Source organism: Bos javanicus, chromosome 25 (genome assembly GCF_032452875.1).
Source record: "Bos javanicus breed banteng chromosome 25, ARS-OSU_banteng_1.0, whole genome shotgun sequence".
Classification (NCBI taxonomy): Eukaryota; Metazoa; Chordata; class Mammalia; order Artiodactyla; family Bovidae; genus Bos; species Bos javanicus.
The window spans coordinates 17,195,891-17,216,758 of record NC_083892.1 but is presented as its reverse complement, the minus strand read 5'-3'; the positions used below and the strand labels follow the sequence as shown (position 1 = coordinate 17,216,758).

The 20,868-nt window shown below is 41.8% G+C and overlaps 1 protein-coding gene across 4 annotated transcripts in view; it reads right to left on the bottom strand.

Moving 5' to 3' along the window:
* The window catches only part of VPS35L (VPS35 endosomal protein sorting factor like), a 138,978-nt gene that overhangs the window by 64,381 nt on the left and 53,729 nt on the right, over positions 1 to 20,868 (bottom strand). For all 4 annotated transcript variants that reach the window (XM_061401291.1, XM_061401289.1, XM_061401292.1 and 1 more), the window contains exons 13-18: positions 19,820 to 19,897; positions 19,229 to 19,351; positions 6,267 to 6,313; positions 5,346 to 5,457; positions 4,703 to 4,819; positions 1,423 to 1,476 (exon numbers count right to left, since the gene is read on the bottom strand). In XM_061401291.1, coding sequence (XP_061257275.1) covers positions 1,423 to 1,476; positions 4,703 to 4,819; positions 5,346 to 5,457; positions 6,267 to 6,313; positions 19,229 to 19,351; positions 19,820 to 19,897 — 531 coding nt within the window. The remainder of the gene's footprint in view (positions 1 to 1,422; positions 1,477 to 4,702; positions 4,820 to 5,345; positions 5,458 to 6,266; positions 6,314 to 19,228; positions 19,352 to 19,819; positions 19,898 to 20,868) is intronic.

Genomic DNA, 20,868 nt, shown 5'->3' with positions numbered 1-20,868 from the left:
AAGCACCACATCAGCAGCCATGGTATCAGAAAGTCAAATGCAAGGCTGATGAAGTCTCCTGTCTCCAGAACTAATAGCCGATTTACAGGAAGGCTGGAGGCAGAAGAACATGCTAACACCACCACAGGGATGCCTTTGGCCAGTCCAGACTGGGAAACTCTGCAGGACAAAGGACCCAATTTCTTCAATAAATAAATAACAGAGTCAAAAAGGAGGGGAACAGGGAGGGAAGGAAAGAAAGAGGGGAAAAGAGGGGAACTTAAAGGTTAAAAGGACTCAAAGTGTTTTACAATGTATGTGGCTTGGCCCATTTTAATCCTGACTGAACAAAGTATGAAAAACTTATGAGAAAACTAGGGGAAATCGGAATATCAGGTTTCAATGGTATTAAAAGATTATTAACTTTCTCGGTTAGGATAATATATTGAGATTTTGTTTCAGAAAAGGAAATTCTATATCAGAGCCATACACTGAGATACTGACTGGTGAAACACGATGATTAAGCTGTTCTTCAAAATAATCCAGGGGTGGGGGGAGAAGGGGTAAGGCACAAATGAAACAACATTTGTCATAAGTTGGTCACTTCTGGGTAATGAATACAAGGGAGATCATGTGCTAGAAGTTTCCATAAAACAAAAACTGGATGAAAGAAAGAAAATTAACAGACTAACATTTACAATAATGCTCAAAATGAGGCAAAACCCATTTCTGGAGGTAAGGGGCCAGATGGTGTTTATGTTCAACTTCTAAAGCCATGACTGAGAGGGAAGTATGGGGGGCTTCAGGTTGGGGTGGGGATGGGGAGTTATTTCTTTATCTAGACCATGATTCCCTGGGTGTATCAGTAAAGATTCACTGAACAGCAAACTTACTGTTTCTGTAAGCTTTCTTCATATAGGTTAAACTTTAATATTTTTTAAAGTTGATTAAAATAAACACCTGGCAACAGGATTTGAAACCACTTCCACCTGCTTCTAAAGTCTCTGCTCATTGATAAGACCAGTATTTCCCAAACTGAGCTTCCAGTCTGGGCCTAGGGAAAGCAGCATCTTTGCTTGCTTAGAAAAAAATTAAATTACAAGCAAATCAAATATGTTTGGGAAACACTGCTGACTAGACTTCCATGGAAAGTCACAAGGAACTTTAAGCATCTAAGGTGTATGGTAGTGAAAAAAAAAAAAATCTGCTTAACTTTGTAAAATGTAGTATTTCCCAAACTTACATGTAAGTGTGAACCCTTTTGTTATAGTTCACATATTAATACTTCATTACATTATACTGAAAAAGGTGCAATTTTCATAAATTAAGGATAATTAGCATCACAAAATGCATAAAGGTCTATGCTAGACTTATTCACAATTATGAACATGAAAAAAATATTCAGCACACAATACCACAAAAACAATACCACAGTACACATACCGTGAAATGCCTGCAGGTGTACTCCACCCACACTTCAGCACAATTAATGTAGTCCTACAAAGAAAAAGCAAAGACGGCTTTACAATTGACCATATGGCAAAAACTCATAATGTACCAATTCCTTCAAGGGCTCTGAAACTACTGATAGGGATTTCAACAGTCACATACAGAAAACCCTGGCCCATTGATAGATTCTACCCCTGAGAGGTGAGATGAGAAAACATGAGTTGCCTGAAACTAATCAGACTTTCATTCCAGAATCACTACTTGGGCCCAAACAGAAATCTGGGAAGCTCTGCCCCACCTGGAGAACGGGAAGAACCGCAGGGGAGCAGAGATAACGGTGGGGAGTACTCATCACATCTCAAGGACCACAGATCTGGTTGAAAATTCAAACATTATTTAAGATGTGACATTTGAATGTACTGAGAAAAAAAAGGCCTCCTGCCTTTAAAAACAAACCATTTGTCCTAGAGAGGGGAGATGTACATATATTGTAAAAGGGTTAAGAAAGCACAAAGGTTTTAGGTAAGAAAGGATGTGTTAGATTCAAGTAGGAAAGATAATGAGATGGCCATGGAAACGGTGATGATCAACTTGGTAAGGCTGTATGCTCCAGAAAACAGGCAAATGGGAAAAAATGTCCAGGGAAAAACAGAATCTGGGACTTCCCTGGCAGTCCAATGGTTAAGACTCCATGCTCCCAATGCAGAAGCTATGTGTTCAAACCCTGGTCAGGGAACTAAGATCCCACATGCCACAAGGCGCAGCCAACAAAAAAGAAAGGAAAAATAAGAGTCTGCAAGGATGCCTCTTCTGTTCTGACACTCCATGGAAAACAAAGAAGAAAGTGGAGGGGAGAAAACAGTTATCTCATTCACACAAGTAAAGACAGGAACATTCTAAGGTCTAACAGAAGTGCTAAGAAGGACTTAATGAGGAGAGTATGAAGTTAAAATCTGGAGAAAATTGTTATTATGAGCTTTTGATGCAAGGTTGTTTTTAAGTCCTGCAGTATAGGCACCAGAGGCCCAGAGGCTTTTGACTTAAATATCCTAAATAAGCTGTTTTCATTACCAGTTTAAGTTAAACAGGGAATTTCAATAGCTGGAGTTTAGCAAGGATTTTGCTGAACATAGGTATAGGAAATGGCAACCCACTCCAGTATTCTTGCCTGGAAAATTCCATGGACAGAGGAGCCTGGCAGGCTATACTCCATGGAGCAGTCAGTCAGACATGGCTGAGCACAACATAGGTACACAATGGTGTAAATAAGCTTCTAATTTTTCTAAATTATACCACTGTTCTTAATACACTATCATAAATGTGGTGATTAACAAGGGCTTATTTTAAAATTTATTTATTTGACCGGGTCTTAGTTGCAGCATGTGGATCTTTTAATTGTGCAATGTGGGATTTAGTTCCCTGACCAAGGATCAAACCCCGGGCCCCCCACATTGGGAGAACATAGTCTTAGCCACTGGACCACCAGGGAAATACCCAGTAAGGGGTTTATAACTGGGTTCATTTTAACACTTCCTTCTCAATAAATGATCCAATCAAATGCTACCTCTAATATTCACTTACTTGTTGTGTTATGGTCTGAATGTTTGTATCCCCCTTGAACACATATGTTGAAATCTTAGCCCCTGATGTGATGATATTAGGATGTAGGGTTTTGGGGCAGTGGTTAGGTCACGAGGGTGAAGACCCTGTGAATGGAATTAGTGCCCTTGTAAAAGGGACCCCAGAGGTCTTCCTCCCTCTTTCTGCCATGTGACGAGGAGAAGCTGGCAGTCTGCAACCGGGAAGAGGGTCCTCATCAGAACCCAACCATGCTATGTTGCTGCTGTTGAGCTGCTACGTCATGTCTGACTCTTTACAACCCCACAGACTGTAGCCCGCCAGGCTGCTGTGTCCACAGAATTTCTCATGCAAGAATCTTGGAGTGGGCTGCCATTTCCTTCTCCAACCAACCATGCTGGCCCCCTGACTCTGTACTTCTAGCCTTCAGAACTGTGAGAAATAAATTTCTATTGTATAGAAGCCACGTGGTCTATTATATGCTGTTACAACAAACCAAATGAACAGGTACATAGGACAGAAGAAGTGCAGAGTGTGGTGAAGTTTGGCCACAAAGACAGCCAATACCATTCCCTAGTGGCACCCACATAAATTGCTGGCATGGTCCCTAAAAGGAAGTGAGGCATAAAAACCAAACCTACAAAATGATGACCAGCACTACATGCATTGCTGCTGCTGCTGCTAAGTCGCTTCAGTCGTGTCCAACTCTGTGTGACCCCATAGATGGCAGCCCACCAGGCTCCTCCATCCATGGGATTTTCCAGGCAAGAGTACTGGAGTGGGTTGCCATTTCCTTCTCCAATGCATGAAAGTGAAAAGTGAAAGTGAAGTCGCTCAGTCATGTCCCACTCTTAGCGACCTCATGGACTACAGCCTACCAAGCTCCTCCGTCCATGGGATTTTCCAGGCAAGAGTACTGGAGTGGGGTGCCATTGCCTTCTCCGACTACATGCATTATAGCAACTAAAATCAGTTGGTTCCTCCTCCTCCTAAGACTTTCCATGTCAGAAGTATGGGGAGAAAGAGGCTTCAGCTGTCCATTCAAGGGATAGAAACTGGAATTCCCTTTTGCTAATTACTGGCTTGACTGCTGATCTTCAATTTAGGGTTATCTCAATAAATTGTTTTTTCAAATCCAAATATAATTTGACCTTTAAACAATACAGGGTTTAGGGACACTGATCCTCTATGCAGTCAAAAATTATGTGTAACTTATAGTCAGCCCTCTGTATCCATGATTCCTCTGTATTTGCAATTTCGCTTCTATGCATTTAACCAACCAACAGTTGTATAATATCATGGTATTTACCACTGAAAAAAAATAATCCACGTATAAGTGGATCTGTGCAGTCCAAATCCATCTTGTTCAAGGGTCAACGGTGCTGTCGATTGCTGCACTTAGAATGCTCTTTGCAGAGCTACAGGTCTTTTCAAGTTTCAAGTATTCATAATTTTACATTTCTCATTCATCTTAAGGCCACAAGAATAAGACATAATAGGGACACAAAAATCAAGAAATACATCTTTAAAGTTGTAAGTTCTCCATTACAGGTTGATAAACAATACAGTTAAACGGAGTAGATTTCATTTTTAAAAAAATAAGAATGATGAGTTGACAGAGAAATTTTTTAAAGAAAGAGCATACTACATAACTTGGGCACAAAGCAGTCAAAACAAGGTCTAAATTGTCACCCACCTGTGGATTTTTCAATTTAGTGATAACTTTCCAAGCTTCATTGAGAATCTGAAGTCGATCACTCTCAGGAGGATCAGCCAAGGCCAAGTTTAACCCCAGGGAGCGAAAAAGGAGATGCTAAGAAATATAGCAAACATTATGATCTCAGAAATTAAAAATCAGAGTAACTTAAGAAAATAAAGGAAAAGGCTGTCACAGTCGGCCTATCTCAAGGTTAATCTTCCAACGACCATTTTCTGAAGTTCTATCACAAACTTATGCAAGTTAGACTGAGAAGGTCAGAACAAAGAGCTGGCTCTGTGTACTGGTCCAACCTGTGGGCCATACTATTCTCCTGGACAAACTTTGCATAATTAATGGATGAAGATACAGTTTTAAAGGCGTAAGACCAAAGTTTTTCCCAAATACTTCATAGTGAGCTAACTGGGTAGATTTAGGACTCACAGAACCCTGACTCTCAGCAATTACATGTGTCTCTCAACCCGTCGCTCACTCGTCTTCCTCTGCACTCTTCAGAAACACAGACTTCACCTGGTTTCCTCTTGGCCCGAGCTGCCCCCGACACCAGATTCCCTCTCCCTGGAGAGCTGTCAGGCAAACACTGCCTATCTATTCTCCACCAAGGATTAAGTCAAGAGCCTACCTTGGGGAAACCGGACTCGTCGCACTCCTTAATCATGCCAATGAAATCCATGGACCTTGTAGCAATGAACTCGGCCCGGAAAGCCGACATCACGGAGTTCAACAGCAAGGCACTGCAAGACACATATGCCCCACGTCAGCAGAGCTTTCCTTTAAGAAAGTCGCTTTCATTTTAGGACGTATGCTGTTAGAAAAGATGACTGACAGCCCTTTAATGGTAGCGTTGGGGGAAAAAAAAGATCGCAGTAAAAAAGCAACCTCTAGAGACTGACACAGTGTTTTGTGCATATTCAGAGCTTGATAAATATTCAATTGGCTGGAAGAATGGAAGATGGGTGGATGGATGTGTGAATGGGTGCACAGATCAATGGATGGATAGTAAATAAGAAAGTAATCAAATCCATTTAAACAGAAGAAATGGAGGGAGCCTTCAGTGCACTAATAAAACTAAACATTAAGTAACAATACTGATCCAAGCTGCAAATATACATCCACATCTCCTATGAAAAGCACTGTTCCAGGACCTAGGGACACAGTGGTAAAGAAAACCCACTCCAGGCTCCCCATCTACCACTGAAAGCAGAGTGGAGGAGAAACCTCTTATGCCTAGAAGATAAGAACTCAAGTTTATCCTGACTTTATCACTTATCACAGCCCCACAGGGAAAGCACTGCTATTATACCCAATTTACAGATGAAGAGATGAAGACACAGAAAGGTCAAAGCAAGTGACCCAAGGTCATAAAGCTAAGAAAGAGTGGAGCCAATATCAGAAGCCAGGCAACTGGACTCCAGCATTCTTGAGGTCAGGGGCTATCCTGCTGCTCTGTAGGCCTCTTGCCCATGCAAGCATGCCAAGCTCAAAAAAAAAAGCAACTGACTCTATTTTCAAACACAGGCTTTATGAATTTCAAAATACTTACTTGTTTCCTAGCTTCTTACATCTCTCCATCATCTCTGTTAGCAGAGCCTAATTAAAAAAAAATAATAAAAACCATCAAGTTGGGGGATCTAAAGTAACACTTCTCATGAGCAGATTTGCAAAGTAATACTCTAAAATAAAGGTAGTCATTTACATACCCATTTCTAGAATTCTCAGTGTTTGGTAGCATGGGGAGGATGGAGGAGAAAACAAGTTCACTCTTGTGGCATTTAGCATAATGGGTAAGAGCTAGGGCCCTGGGCTCATGCACCGCTGGGTTCAAATCCAGTCTCACCAACTACTTTTTCTTCATCTGTAGGCAGATGATACAGGTGGTACCATGCCACCTGCAGATTCCTACAGGACAATGAGAGTGGTACCGCCTGTGCTCTAGGGTACCAGTAAGAATGAAATTTGCTTTACTCCCCACCTCTCCTAAGATCCCCTGGAGAAGGGAACAGCTTACCCACTCCAGTATTCTAGCCTGGAGAATTGCATGGACTGTATAGTCCATGGGGTTGCACAGAGTCAGACACAACTGAGCGACTTTCATTTTTACTTTCCACCTCTTCTAGACCCCCAGTGTTCCTCCCCTTTCACGAGGTGCCTGTGGAACTCTAAGTAAAATGAATAACACTGGGCCAGTCACAGGGAGAAGCACTTGACAGTCATGCTGCCACTTCTCACAACCCCTATGAGGCAGGCTTCAATTCTCCCATTTCACAGATGAGAAACCAAGCTACTGAACAGCAACATGGCTGGGCCACGATGACATGGCTAGTTATGGTGGGCTGGACGTGACCTGGGAAGTCTGGCGTCAAAGGCCATGCGCTTCACTACACTTCCTCTCAAGTGCATTTTGAAGCATTTTTTTCCCCAAAAGAAAATAAATGTTTTACTCATTGGAATACTATTAATGGCTTTAGAGCTATCTTAGGACAATTATGCATCTTTAAAAGAGCTCTTGTTGTTAAGAAAATCAATAGAAAGAAGTATCCCGTAGTGCAGTGGTTTGGGGAAAGTTTCAAACGGCACAGACAAGGTCAATCCCAAGACAAAAGAGCTGAGAACAGTAGCCTTGACACTGAGCACTCACCAGGCACCCAGCACTAGGCACGGGGCTTCCCTGGTAGCTCAATGGGTAAAGAATCCACCTGCAATGCAGGAGACCCTGGTTCAATTCCTGGGTCGGGAAGATCCCCTGGAGAAGGGATAGGCTACCCAATCCAATATTCTGGCCTGGAGAATCCCATGGACTGATAGTCCATGGGGTCGCAAAGAGTCAGACACAACTGAACGGCTTTCACTTTCACTTGTATATACCTTTTCCCATTCACTCTTCACAATGGCCTTTGAGACCATGTCTGTTATCCCTACTTTACAGATGAGGAAGCCAAAACTCAGCTGGGTTGAGCCACTTCCTACTAAGTGGCAGAAATGAGATTTGTACCTAAGTCTGGCCTGGATATCAAAAAATAAAATGAGTCTTTTTTAGTGCAATTCCACTCTTTTCAGCTGTGTCCTGGGTGTCCCTGAATAATTAAGGTGACTGTTGATTGTGGGGATACTATCAATACCCTAGAACCCCTATTTTATTCAGATTTCTGTCTCTGTCCAACAAAAATCAGGTTGGGTCCTGTTCTGGAGTGAATTATGTTCCCCCCATTCATATGTTGAAGCCCTAACCCGCAATGTGACTGTGTTTGGAGATAGGGTTTTTAAAGGAGTTAATACCAGGTGAGGTCATAAGGGTGCAGCCCTAATCCAATAGGACTGCTGTCCTTATAAGAAGAGGAAGAGAGGCTAGGGACACACATGCACAGATGACAAGACCAGGCAAGGACACAGTGAGAAGACTGGTCTGCAAGCCAAGAAGAAAAGTCTTGCCACAAACCAACCCTGCTGGGACCTTGATCTTGGACTTTCCAGCCTCCAAAACTGTGAGAGGATAACTTTCTGTTGTTTAAAGCCACTCAGTCTATCAAGGAAGCCTGCTAATATCTGAATCACCACTAACTCCCAAGTTAGTGGTGTTAGAAGGTGGAGCCTTTGGAGGTGATTAGGTCTTAAGGGTGTAGCCCTCATAAATGGAATCAGTGCCCTTATAAAAGCAGCCCTAGAAAGCTCTCTTGTCCCTTCTGCCATGTGAGCACACAGCCAGAAGATAAAATCTATGAACGAGGAAGTAGGCCCTCACCAGATACTGTATCTGCCAGCATCCTGATCTTGGACTCCCAGCCTCCAGAACCATTAGAAATAAACTTCTGTTGTTTATAATACACCCACTATGTGGTATTTTGTTACAGCTGCCTGAATATACTAAGCAAACTAACACAGCCCCAAGTCAGTCACGGTGGTCTCATTTCCCCTTGCAAGTGGTGGGTTTAGACAGGGCACATGACCGATTTCTTGCTACTGAGATGGGGGCTTAGAGGAAAGTCTTCCTGTTCTTAAACAGGAACTGGAGGAACTGAAGACTCCCGATCTTCCTGCCTCTGGATTCTGCCATGTCTGGGCATGATGCCTGGAATGGCTACAGCCACCATGCTGCTATCTGGTGATGGCAGAGCAGAGAGAACAGAACCTGCCTGGCCCAGGGCCATTTGTTATTCAAGAAAACACATTGAGTTACCTCTGTAGGGCCAGTTAAGTGTTCCTTGCAGCCAGAGCATCCCAACTGATGATAAAATTGACAATGTCACAAAAGGCCTCCCTAACCCATTCATAGGGGATTCAATATTTGAAAAGTCATTCAGGAAGAACAGTATCAAAGTGGTTCCTGGGAAAGCTGAAAAAGAGATACTCTTATAACGATCACATTGATACTCCTCAACACACACAAATAATTACTCATTCAACACCTGCCTGTGAAGCAACAGTGATGTTATTGCTGTTGTTCAGTCACTAAGTTGTGTCCGACTCTTCGCAACCCCATGGATTGCAGCACACCAGGATTCCCTGTCCTTCATCATCTCCCCGAGTTTGCTCAAACTCATGTTCATCGCATCAGTGATGCCATCCAACCATCTCATCCTCTGCTGCCCCCTTCTCCTCCTGCCCTCAATCTTTTCCAGCATCAGGGTCATTTCCAATAAGCCACTATTCTAGGCACTGGGAACAGGGCAGTGAGGAAATCAAGACAGAAATCCATGCCCTTGAGCGGCTTATTCTCTATCTCATACACACACATGTGTGTGCACATGCACACACACACACACACACACACACGAATGAGAAAACCTTGGTCCAGCACTTCTGAAAAGACAAAATAGGACAAATGCTAACATAGGGACAAAATGCTCTGGCCATTAAGACAAATGCCTTAAAAGCTCTCTTTTCACAGGACATGAATACATTAAAAATGCATCCAAGAATATAACTCAAAAAACAAAAAAGGCTCCACTGTCATTACCCTAAGTGTCCACAGAGCCAAATGCCTATAGACCCCAGGAAGATCTATTAGCGGTTATTTTTTTTTCCAGAGAAGTGACAGAATTGACTACTTTTGGCAAGAACAAGAGAAACAACAGTTCAAACCAGTCTGAGATCAAAACAAGCCTATTGTTGGCTGAGATAAAACACTAAAAAACTTGCAGCTCAGAATATATATTTACAGACACATCAGAACTTAAAGTTTCACTAGGCCCCTACACTTATTTGGTTATATATTTGCTTTTTATAAAAATTATAAAAATAAGAAGTGCCTTTGGACAGAAGTTCAAACAATACCATCATGTATCAAGTAAAATATGCATGCCCTCATTCCCAACTCCCTCTTCCTAGGGATCATCAGTGTCAACATTTGGTGTCTAATCTTTCAAGGCCTTTGTCTATGCTCTATGAATATACAGCTTTTGTTGTAGAAGACTTTTGTTTTACAAAAATGGACACTCGCTATATGGACTATCAATATGGAGAGACAACTTGCCTTTTTTGCTCTAGAATCTGGCACGGGGCTCCCTCCTCCCATGTTAGTACTCATAAATCCATCTCTCTAGTGCCTGAGGATTCCATACCATGTTTATAACATTATTTTTCAAACTGCTCCAAATTGATGAAGTTTTTGACAAGTTTTATTTGTCATCAACTACAGACTCATGAGAAACTGCAAAAATAGTACAGGTGCTGGTTACCCATCACTAAGCTTCCCCCAATGGTGACATCTTACGTAACTATGGTGTATGGTCAAAGTTGACAAAGTGACATTGGTATAATATTAATATAAGTAACTAGACTGTTTCACCAGACTCTTCATGTACCTTTTTTTGTGGGGGAAAGGATACATCTTTGTGATATTTTATTAACATATTTTGCTTTGCATAGCCACCATTATATCTAAGGTTGTCTCCAGATTAGGGTTATTCACCCACTCCCAAAGTACAGGAAAAGAAAAAAGAAGTTGGGTCAATAACACATTTCTGTTTTCTAACAGGGACGGAACTTGTGGTTAGAACTCTGCACTTCCAACTGCGGGGGCTATGGGTTTGATCCCTGATCTGGGAACTAGGATCCCACACGGCACAACTCAGCAAAAAACAAATAATAATAAATAATTAAATTATCTTGAAAAAATAACATATTTTCTAAGCTAAGATTAACTCATATGAAGCCCAGACTGCTCTAGAGATGTGTAATTCTACTTTTAATAAGTAAATATGCTTACAATCAGTCTTTATAATTATTGCCCCATTAAAAAGTAAACTAAGTAATACATATATCATATTTTCATTGTTTTTCTAGATGAAACAAACGTGTAAACTGTAGCCAAAATCATAAACTAATCTTAAAAGATAAAACCTCTTTCCTCTAAACCAGAGTTAATGTGATTAATTCTCAAAGGAATAAAATATGTCAATGTGAATAAAAAGAACTTTTATACCACAGGCATTAAAAGGAGAATTTTTTATTCTTTTTTCTATTATTTACCTTTCTCTGGGGTTTCTTCCCTAATTCAAAAGAATGAAAATAACACACAAGTATGCTTTAGAGGGATTTATCAATCACCAACACTGGTCTTAGATGTGAATTGCTAGTTGAATTGTATTTTAGAATGTTTAAAGGGCAGTTTATATTAATAGCCAACAAAACAGTCTGAAATGGAGTACTTGGGTGCAATTTCAAAAATGACAGAATGATCTCTGTTCATTTTCAAGGCAAACCATTCAATATCACAGTAATCCAAGTCTAGGCCCCAACCAGTAATGCTGAAGAAGCTGAAGTTGAAAGGGTTCTATGAAGACCTACAAGACCTTCTAGAACTAACACCCCAAAAAAGATGTTCTTTTCATCATAGGGGACTGGAATGCAAAAGTAGGAAGTCAAGAGATACCTGGAGTAACTGGCAAATTAGGCCTTGGAGTATAAAATGAAGCAGGGATAAGGCTAATAGAGTTTTGCGAAGAGTACGCACTGGTCATAGCAAACACCCTCTTCCAACAACACAAGAGAAGACTCTACACATGGACATCACCAGACTGTCAATACTGAAATAAGATTGATTATATTCTTTGCAGCCAAAGATGGAGAAGCTCTATACAGTCAGCAAAAACAAGACCGGGAGCTGACTGCGGCTCAGATCATGAACTCCTTATTGCCAAACTCAGACTTAAATTGAAGAAAGTGGAGAAAACCACTAGACCATTCAGGTATGACCTAAATCAAATCCCTTATGATTATACAGTGAAAGTGAAGTTGCTCAGTCATGTCCAACTCTTTGCGATCCCATGGACTGTAGTCTACCAAGTTTCTCTGTCCATGGGGTTTTCCAGGCAAGAGTACTAGAGTGGGTTGCCATTTCCTTCTCCAGGGGATCTTCCTGACCCAGGGATAGAACCCAGGTCTCATGCGTTGCAAGCAGATGCTTTATACAGTGGAAGTGACAAATAGATTCAAAGGATTAGATCTGATAGACAGAATGCCTGAAGAACTATGGATGGAGGTTCATGACATTGTACAGGAGGCAGTGATCAAGACCATCGTCAAGAAAAAGAAATGGAAAAAGGCAAAATGGTTGACTGAGCAGGCCTTACAAATAGCTGAGAAAAGAGAAGTGAAAAGCAATGGAGAAAAGGAAAGATAGACCCATCTGAATGCAGAATTCCAAAGAATAGCAAAGAGAGATAAGAGAGACTTCCTCAGTGATCATTGTAAAGAAATAAAGGGAAACAATAGAATGGGAAAGACTAGAGATCTCTTCAAGAAAATTAGAGATACCAAGGGAACATTAAATGCAAAGATGAGCACTTAAAGGACAGAAATGGTATGGATCTAACAGAAGCAGAAGATATTAAGAAGAGGTGGCAAGAATATACAAAAGAACTGTACAAAAAAGATCTTCATGACCCAGATAACCATGATGGTGTGATCATTCACCTAGAGCCAGACATCTGGAGTGTGAAGTCAAGTGGGCCTTAGGAAGCATCACTACAAACAAAGCTAGTGGAGGTGATGGAATTCCAGTTGAGCCATTTCAAATCCTAGAAGATGATGCTGTGAAAGTGCTGCACTCAATATGCCAGTAAATGTGGAAAACTCAGCAGTGGCCACAGGACTGGAAAAGGTCAGTTTTCATTCTAATCCCAAAGAAGGGCAATGCCAAAAATGTTCAAACTACCACACAACTGCACTCTTCTCACACGCTAGCAAAGTAACACTCAAAATTCTCCAAGCCAGGCTTCAACAGCACGTAAGCCGTGAACTTCCAGATGTTCAAGCTGAATTTAGAAAAGGCAGAGGAACCAGAGATCAAATTGCCAACATCCGTTGGACAACAGAAAAAGCAAGAGAGTTCCAGAAAAACATCTACTTCTGCTTTACTGACTATACCAAAGCCTTTGACTGTGTTCAGTTCAGTTCAGTTCAGTCACTCAGTCGTGTCCCACTCTTTGCGACCCCATGAATCGCGGCACGCCAGGCCTCCCTGTCCATCACCAACTCCTGGAGTCCACTCAAACTCATGTCCATCGAGTCAGTGATGCCATCCAGCCATCTCATCCTCTGTCGTCCCCTTTTCCTCCTGCCCCCAATCCCTCCCAGCATCAGAGTCTTTTCCAGTGAATCAACTCTTGGCATGAGGTGGCCAAAGTACTGGAGTTTCAGCTTTAGCATCATTCCTTCCAAAGAACACCCAGGACTGATCTCCTTCAGAATGGACTGGTTGGATCTCCTTGCAGTCCAAGGGACTCTCAAGAGTCTTCTCCAACACCACAGTTCAAAAGCATCAATTCTTCAGCGCTCAGCTTTCTTCACAGTCCAACTCTCACATCCATACATGACTACTGGAAAAACCATAGCCTTGACTAGACAGACTTTTGTTGGCAAAGTAAGGTCTCTGCTTTTCAATATGCTGTCTAGGTTGGTCATAACTTTTCTTCCAAGGAGTAAGCGTCTTTTAATTTCATAGCTGCAGTCACCATCTGCAGTGATTTTGGAGCCCTGAAAAATAGTCTGACACTGTTTCCACTGTTTCCCCATCTATTTGCCATGAAGTGATGGGACCAGATGCCATGATCTTCATTTTCTGAATACTGAGCTTTAAGCCAACTTTTTCACTCTCCTCTTTCATTCTCATCAAGAGGCTTTTTAGTTCCTCTTCACTTTCTGCCATAAGGGTGGTGTCATCCGCATAGCTGAGGTTATTGATATTTCTCCCGGCAATCTTGATTCCAGCTTGTGCTTCTTCCAGCCCAGCATTTCTCATGATGTACTCTGCATAGAAGTTAAATAAACAGGGTGACAATATACAGCCTTGATGGACTCCTTTTCCTATTTGGAACCAGTCTGTTGTTCCATGTCCAGTTCTAACTGTTGCTTCCGGACCAGCATATAGGTTTCTCAAGAGGCAGGTCAGGTGGTCTGGTATTCCCATCTCTCTCAGAATTTTCCACAGTTGATTGTGATCCACACAGTCAAAGGCTTTGGCATAGTCCATAAAGCAGAAATAGATGTTTTTCTGAACTCTCTTGCTTTTTCAATGATCCTATGGATGTTGGCAATTTGATCTCTGGTTCCTCTGCCTTTTCTAAAACCAGCTTAAACATCAGGAAGTTCACGGTTCACGTATTGCTGAAGCCTGGCTTGGAGAATTTTGAACATTACTTTACTAGCGTGTGAGATGAGTGCAACTGTATAGATCACAACAAATTGTGGAATATTCTGAAAGAGATGGGAATACCAGACCACCTTACCTGCCTTCTGAGAAATCTATATGCAGGTCAAGAAAAAACAATTAGAACCAGACAGGGAATAACAGACTGGTTCCAAATCAGGAAAGGAGTATGTCAAGGCTGTATATTGTCACCCTGTTTGTTTAACTTATATGCAAAGTACATCATGCAAAATGCTGGCTGGGTAAAGCACAAGCTTGAATCAAGATTGCTGAGAGAAATATCAATAACTTCAGATACGCAGATGACACCACCTTTATGGCAGAAAGTGAAGAGGGACTAAAGAGCCTCTTGATGACAGTGAAAGAGGAGAGTGAAAAGTTGGCTTAAAGCTCAACATTCAGAAAACTAAGATCCTGGCATTTGGTCCCATCACTTCATGGCAAATAGATGGGGAAACAATGGAAACAGTGACAGACTTTATTTTCTTGGGCTCCAAAATCACTGCAGATGGTGACTGCAGCCATGAAATTAAAAGACGCTTACTCCTTGGAAGGAAAGCTATGACCAACCTGGACAGCATATTAAAAAGCAGAGACATTACTTTGCTGACACAGGTCCATTTAGTCAAAGATATGGTTTTTCCAGTAGTCATGTATGGATGAGAGAGTTGGACTACAAAGAAAACTGAGACCTGAAGAACTGATGTTTGAACTGTGGTGCTGAAGAAGATTCTTGAGAGTCCCTTGGACTGCAAGGAGATCAAACCACTCAATCCTACAGAAATCAGTCCTGAATATTCATTGGAAGGACTGATGCTGACGTTGAAACTGCAATACTCTGGCCACCTGACACGAAGAACTGACTCATTGGAAAAGACCCTGATCCTGGGAAAGATCAAAGGCAGGATGAGAAGGGGACGACAGAGGATGAGATGGTTAAATGGTATTACTGACTCGATGGACATGAGTTTGAGCAAGCTCCAGGAGTTGGTGAAGGACAGGGAAGCCTGGCGTGCTGCAGTCCATGGGGTCACAAAGAATCAGACACGACTGAGCGACTGAACTGAACTGTACTTATATTAATAGTAAGACCACTGGAACAGCAGTCCATGGGTCAATTTGTTTAAGTCTCACTTTGGCAGTATAGCAGTTAACAGGAGAGACCTAGAATGAAAGTCTAAAGCAAAGTAGTCAAGCAAACAAATCTGCTGGTTTCAGAGTCAGTCTGAAAATGGCTACACGGCTTCTTTCTAACTGTGTGACTGTAACAAGTTTCTAAGCCTCAGGTGCCTCATCTGTAAATGGCAATAACAGCAACACCTAGCTTGGGGAAGCTTTGAAAGTGAAGTAACACAGCCAAGTAAAGTAACTGGGCTTCCCCAATGGCTCAACAGTAAAGAATCCATCTGCAGTGCAAGAGATGCAGGGGACTCAGGTTCAATCCCTGGGTTAGGACGATCACCTAGAGGAGGAAATGGCAACCCACTCTAGTATTCTTGCCTGAAAAATCCCATTGACAGAGGCACTTGGAGGGCTACAGTCCATGGGGGCGCAAAGAGTCAGACACGACTGAACAACTGAGCCACGGACACAAGTGAAGTACCTAACACGGGCAGACCTCAGAGGTATTGCAGGTTCTGTTCCAGACCACTGCAAGGAAGTAAATATCCCAATAAAGCAAGTCACACACGGTTTTTGGTTTCTCAGTATATATGAAAAGTATGCTTTATACTATTCTGTACACTATTAAATGTGCAATGGCATTATGTCTAAAAATAAGTGTGTGTATATATATATATACACATATATATACACACACCCCATAATTAAAAAACACTTTATTGCTAAAAAATGATAACCATCATCTGAACCTTCAGTGAGTCGTAATTTTTTTTTGCAACAGTAACATTAAAGATCACTGATCATTGATCACCATAACAAATAAAACAAAAAAGTCTGAAATGTTGTGAGAATTACCACAATGACACAGAGACATGAAGTGAGCAAATGCTGTCGGAAAAATGGCACCAACAGACTTGCTTAATGCAGAGGTGGAAAAAAGGAACTGTCTGCACAGAGCAACACAGCACAGTGCTGCAAACCCAGGGCTGCCTGTGGGGCGCAGCGCAGAGGGAGCCTCAGAAAGAGGCAGTTGTGTTACGGGCTCCAAGCTCAGCAGCATCTCTGACCCAACTCCATGCTCCGTTTCTTCACAGCCAACCAACACTGCCTTCTACTGTCTACCCAAAAGGTCACAAAACTCTAACAAAGTGCATTTTTTATAATGTTAAGCGAGGGGAAAGCATCATAAAGGCATACGGGAAAAATTTCTCATGTGCAAAACACAATTGTAATAACAGAGCAAGAGTGAAAGTGGAGAGAGAAGCATTAAAAAGAAAATGCACCAGACTGTTAACAATGGCCAGTTACTCGTGACAGAATTTTAGGCGGCTCTTTTTCTCCTTTTAACCTATCTTTTCCAAAGTCTTTCCAATGAATATGTACTTATTAAACAATGTTTTCTGGTTATGAAAATCCTCTCCTATCCATTCTGCCTCTTGTTTTTTCCATGGCTGCCAACTGGTACTCTTCTAATCCATCTGGTATGCTTCTGCCAGTCTGATCTTCAAGCACCACTTTTTTCAAATCATCTCCCTGATCAAAAATCTTTAAGAGCTGCCTGGTCTCCATGACACAATGATCAACAGCCTCTGCAGCCTGGGCCACTCCCAGGCGGCCTAGTTCCTCACTCTTCTCCAGTCATGCTCGTCTCCTAACTATGCCTCTTGCCTGTCGGTCTATACAGGTCTCGTCCCTCAACCCCTCCTTACTGCCCTGACTCATCTCCTGGCCTTCAAATCAGTCCAGGCCCCATCTCCTGTTAAGACCAAAGATAACGATGATGACCACCCCCATCTGCCTGCTGCCTTTCACACCAGCTCTTGGTCACGTGCTGACGTGCACTATTACAGTCATCTCATGAGAGCCCTTTGAGGAAGGGTCCATTCATTAGCCCCATTTTACAGCTGATAAAACTGAGGCGCAAAGAGGTCAAGCAGCCCAAGGCAACACAGTCACAATCTGAACTCAGTTCTACCTCACTACCTGCCCCAGCCTCTACCACCTTCCTCTTCTTTCCTTCAACTGTGACAACCTGCATCACACAGCTGCATTACAGGATTCCGTACCAGACCCAGACAACAAGCTGCTGAAAATGGCAAGCTTACAGGGATTTGTTTTCATTGCACAAAGCATGTTTTATGAAACAGTTGCTTTTCTCTGCAAAGTGTTCCTAAAACTGGGGGCATAAAGATTTTTTTACTTAATTTTAACTGTATAAATGGTGGGGGCGGGGGGAATCTTATCTTTAAACAACAACAAGAACCATTTTTGAATAATCATTCCCTGATTTGGGGAGGGAGGGAACTGGGGATTTCAGTATGAAATTTCGTATGTCAGGTATTTGCAGCTCGAGGCATTTCTCCCCTCTCTCATCTAGATGATTCTCCCTTCCCCTCTCACTTGCCTGTCCTGGGTGTTACTAACAGCTGCAGACAAATGCCTACATTCTAGAGGTGTGGCCCCTTAAAGACACACATATCTCCAACTCCCTGGAGGACACATCCCAGCCACCGTCAAAGAGCTTTTTAGGTATCACTTTGTCACACACCTTTTCAACACCACCCTCCACACCGACATTAATTCTTCCACATTTTGAAAATGATTTTTTTTTTTTATGAGACACTGTAAGTTCCTTGTTTAAATGCCCCAAGAATCAGAGTTTGTTATTATTCAGGTGACCTAATTTTTTTAATCACTTCTTCTGGTGCAATAATGATTTCCTAGAGTTTTACTCCCCAGGAAAGCTCTATTCCCAGCTTCTGCCATCCTCTGAGATTACTGCCACTTAAAATAAAGGAAGAACGCCTTATGACATGTACTTTTTGTTTTTAATCCAATTTTGCTGTTCTTTAAGGAGAAAAAGAATAAGTGTTCTTATTTTCAAATGCATCAGTTTTGCTCATGGGTTTCAGTCATTAAGCTGAATCAGTCAAGTCATTGGTTTTTCTTCCTGGGAGCCTGGGCAAGTATGTGGTGGCTGAGACTACCCTTATAATCAGAGAGAATGGCCACACGTTTTCAAAGAATCTTCTATTAAACTGATTTTATTTAAAATCAATTTACTTGATAAAAAATTCACCTATTTTTTAGGTGAATACAAGATGGCCCTATTTTTCTCCTCATACTTTAGGATTTGCAAAAATTAAAATATAAGCAAGGCATTATACTTGCTGAAAAGTTAAAAAACAGATTTGGCAAGAAAAGTAAGTTAAAACAATCCAAACTCTGCCCTCCAGTGACACTTTGTCTTATCTCTTTCCTGGTCCTCTCGTGCAGATATAAAAACCACATTTGCAATCCCAATGACACGACAAACATTCAAGCACCGTGTGTGGGGCCCTCCTCCCCCAAGCACTGTACGTGGACCATCTTGTTTGATCCACGCAATAGACCAGAAGACAGGAATTACTACTGCTCCCATTTCACCGATAAAGAAAAAAAGCTGCGCAGTTAGGGACAAGTGACTTGAGCTCTGCTTTAGTAACAACAGCTGCAAGCGACAGAGCTGCGATTCAGACTCAGGCTCCCTGAGCCCAGGGCTCAGACGTGAACAGCAGCCCAAACCACCACTTAGGATACACAGCGTGCAGGACAAGGGCTGAGCACGGAATCAGACCCAACAGTGAATCGCCATGAAAGGGCCCTGATGATGGCGTTACCGGGCACTCAGGTGTCAGGGTCCTTACGACGCAGAAGAGGGGAGTGAACTTCACACTGAAGCCCAGGGCAGTTACCTCGGGGGCGTGGTAGGAAACACACTGGAAGACCCAGTCCATGGCAGGCGAGTACAAGGGGAGGTAGGACGGAAGCTCCACGCCCTGGAGCACCAGCTGGTTCTGGACCGTATCCCCGTGAATCTATAGGAGACCAAATAAACACTCAGAAAAGGAAGGGAAGTCACAGAACAAAGAACATGTGAGCGTATCTGCAAGCACCTGAATGGCCCCGAGAGAAACTGCCTGGTTTCTCAGGTTTTTTTAAACTAGAAAAAAACTCACAAAGTTTCCCATGTCACCAGGCTGAGCTGTTCTAGGAATGTGTGCTGTGAAGAGAGGCAACCTGATAAAATGGACCCAGCAGACATGAAGAATAAAGTCTGATCAACCGGAGACGTTTCTTATTAACACATGCCTATTAATCCTCTTTGCTTCTTCAGTACAATCAACACATTTTAATTGTCTGTAACAGACACGAGTGTAATTTTGTAGGGTTTACACATCTAAAGAGCTTTAAGGCAATCTCGACTTGGAAAACCAACTGGGTTTTACGAATCTGTGATCATGTAACTATCACATCAATTGGCTCTTCTGATAATATTCTCTTACCTGTTTGAATGTGAGGAGAAAATCAAAAAAGTTCTTATTTAGGCTTTCTTTGAGATGTGGAGCCACTTCCATGCCCACCTGTAGCCAAACAAAATGAAATAACCTTGACGGTAGAAAACCAGGTTGCAAATAACATATACAGTGTGATGCATTTTTGTAAATTAAAAATATACATATAGGTAGATATAAGCATAGAGAGGTCCAGAAAGTTAACTTTCATTCTTTTTGTTTCTTTATTTTCTTATTCAACAAGCATATCTTGCTTTTATAAGAAAAACCACAGGAGCTATTTTTAATGAAAAAAAGGGCAATATTTGCAGTAATCATCTTCACAATTTCCCAAAGGTAATGAAAGTATTTCTGAACAGATGACCAAGGGAACAAATCAATACAGCACTAAGGAGAAATGTACTCTCAAGACAGTGTATACGACATTCTTTTCCTCTCTACAAAATGATAAACACATACGTTGCTGTACTTATTAAATGAAGCAAAAAGATTCTGGTATGTAAGCGAGTCAGCTGAGACTTCACTGTGGCATTGTTAAAATATACGGATTCATTCTTTGCTGGGCAGTCAGGGAAGCAGACATAAATTTTGATGTATTTTAAGCAAATTTTTTATTACACAAGCATGAAGCCTAACAAAACTATAATCCATCGACTCCTTCACTCATTGTTTTAAAAAGATATGTAATATTTTCAGAATATTTATTAGAAAACAATTTGCTAATCACAGAGTAGGTGGCCAGGGCTCTAGAGTCGGATGGAAGAGTACAGGTCACAAATATGGCAGGGACTACATGGATTTAAAACAAAGCATCATAAGGTTCCTTAAACTGAGTTCCTCAAATGCACCTCAATTCCACACAGCTGCCTTAGCACAGAAACAACTTTGTAAGAGGAGTTGCTTTCTGGGACCTGGTTTCTTCCAAGGAAGACAGATTTCCACCACTCACCTCCCCCAACAGCTACCCAGAAGTCATGAAGATTAACGATAATGGTGGTTTTTAGATGTCTGTAAGGAATTCCTTTGAGGGAAATTATGCA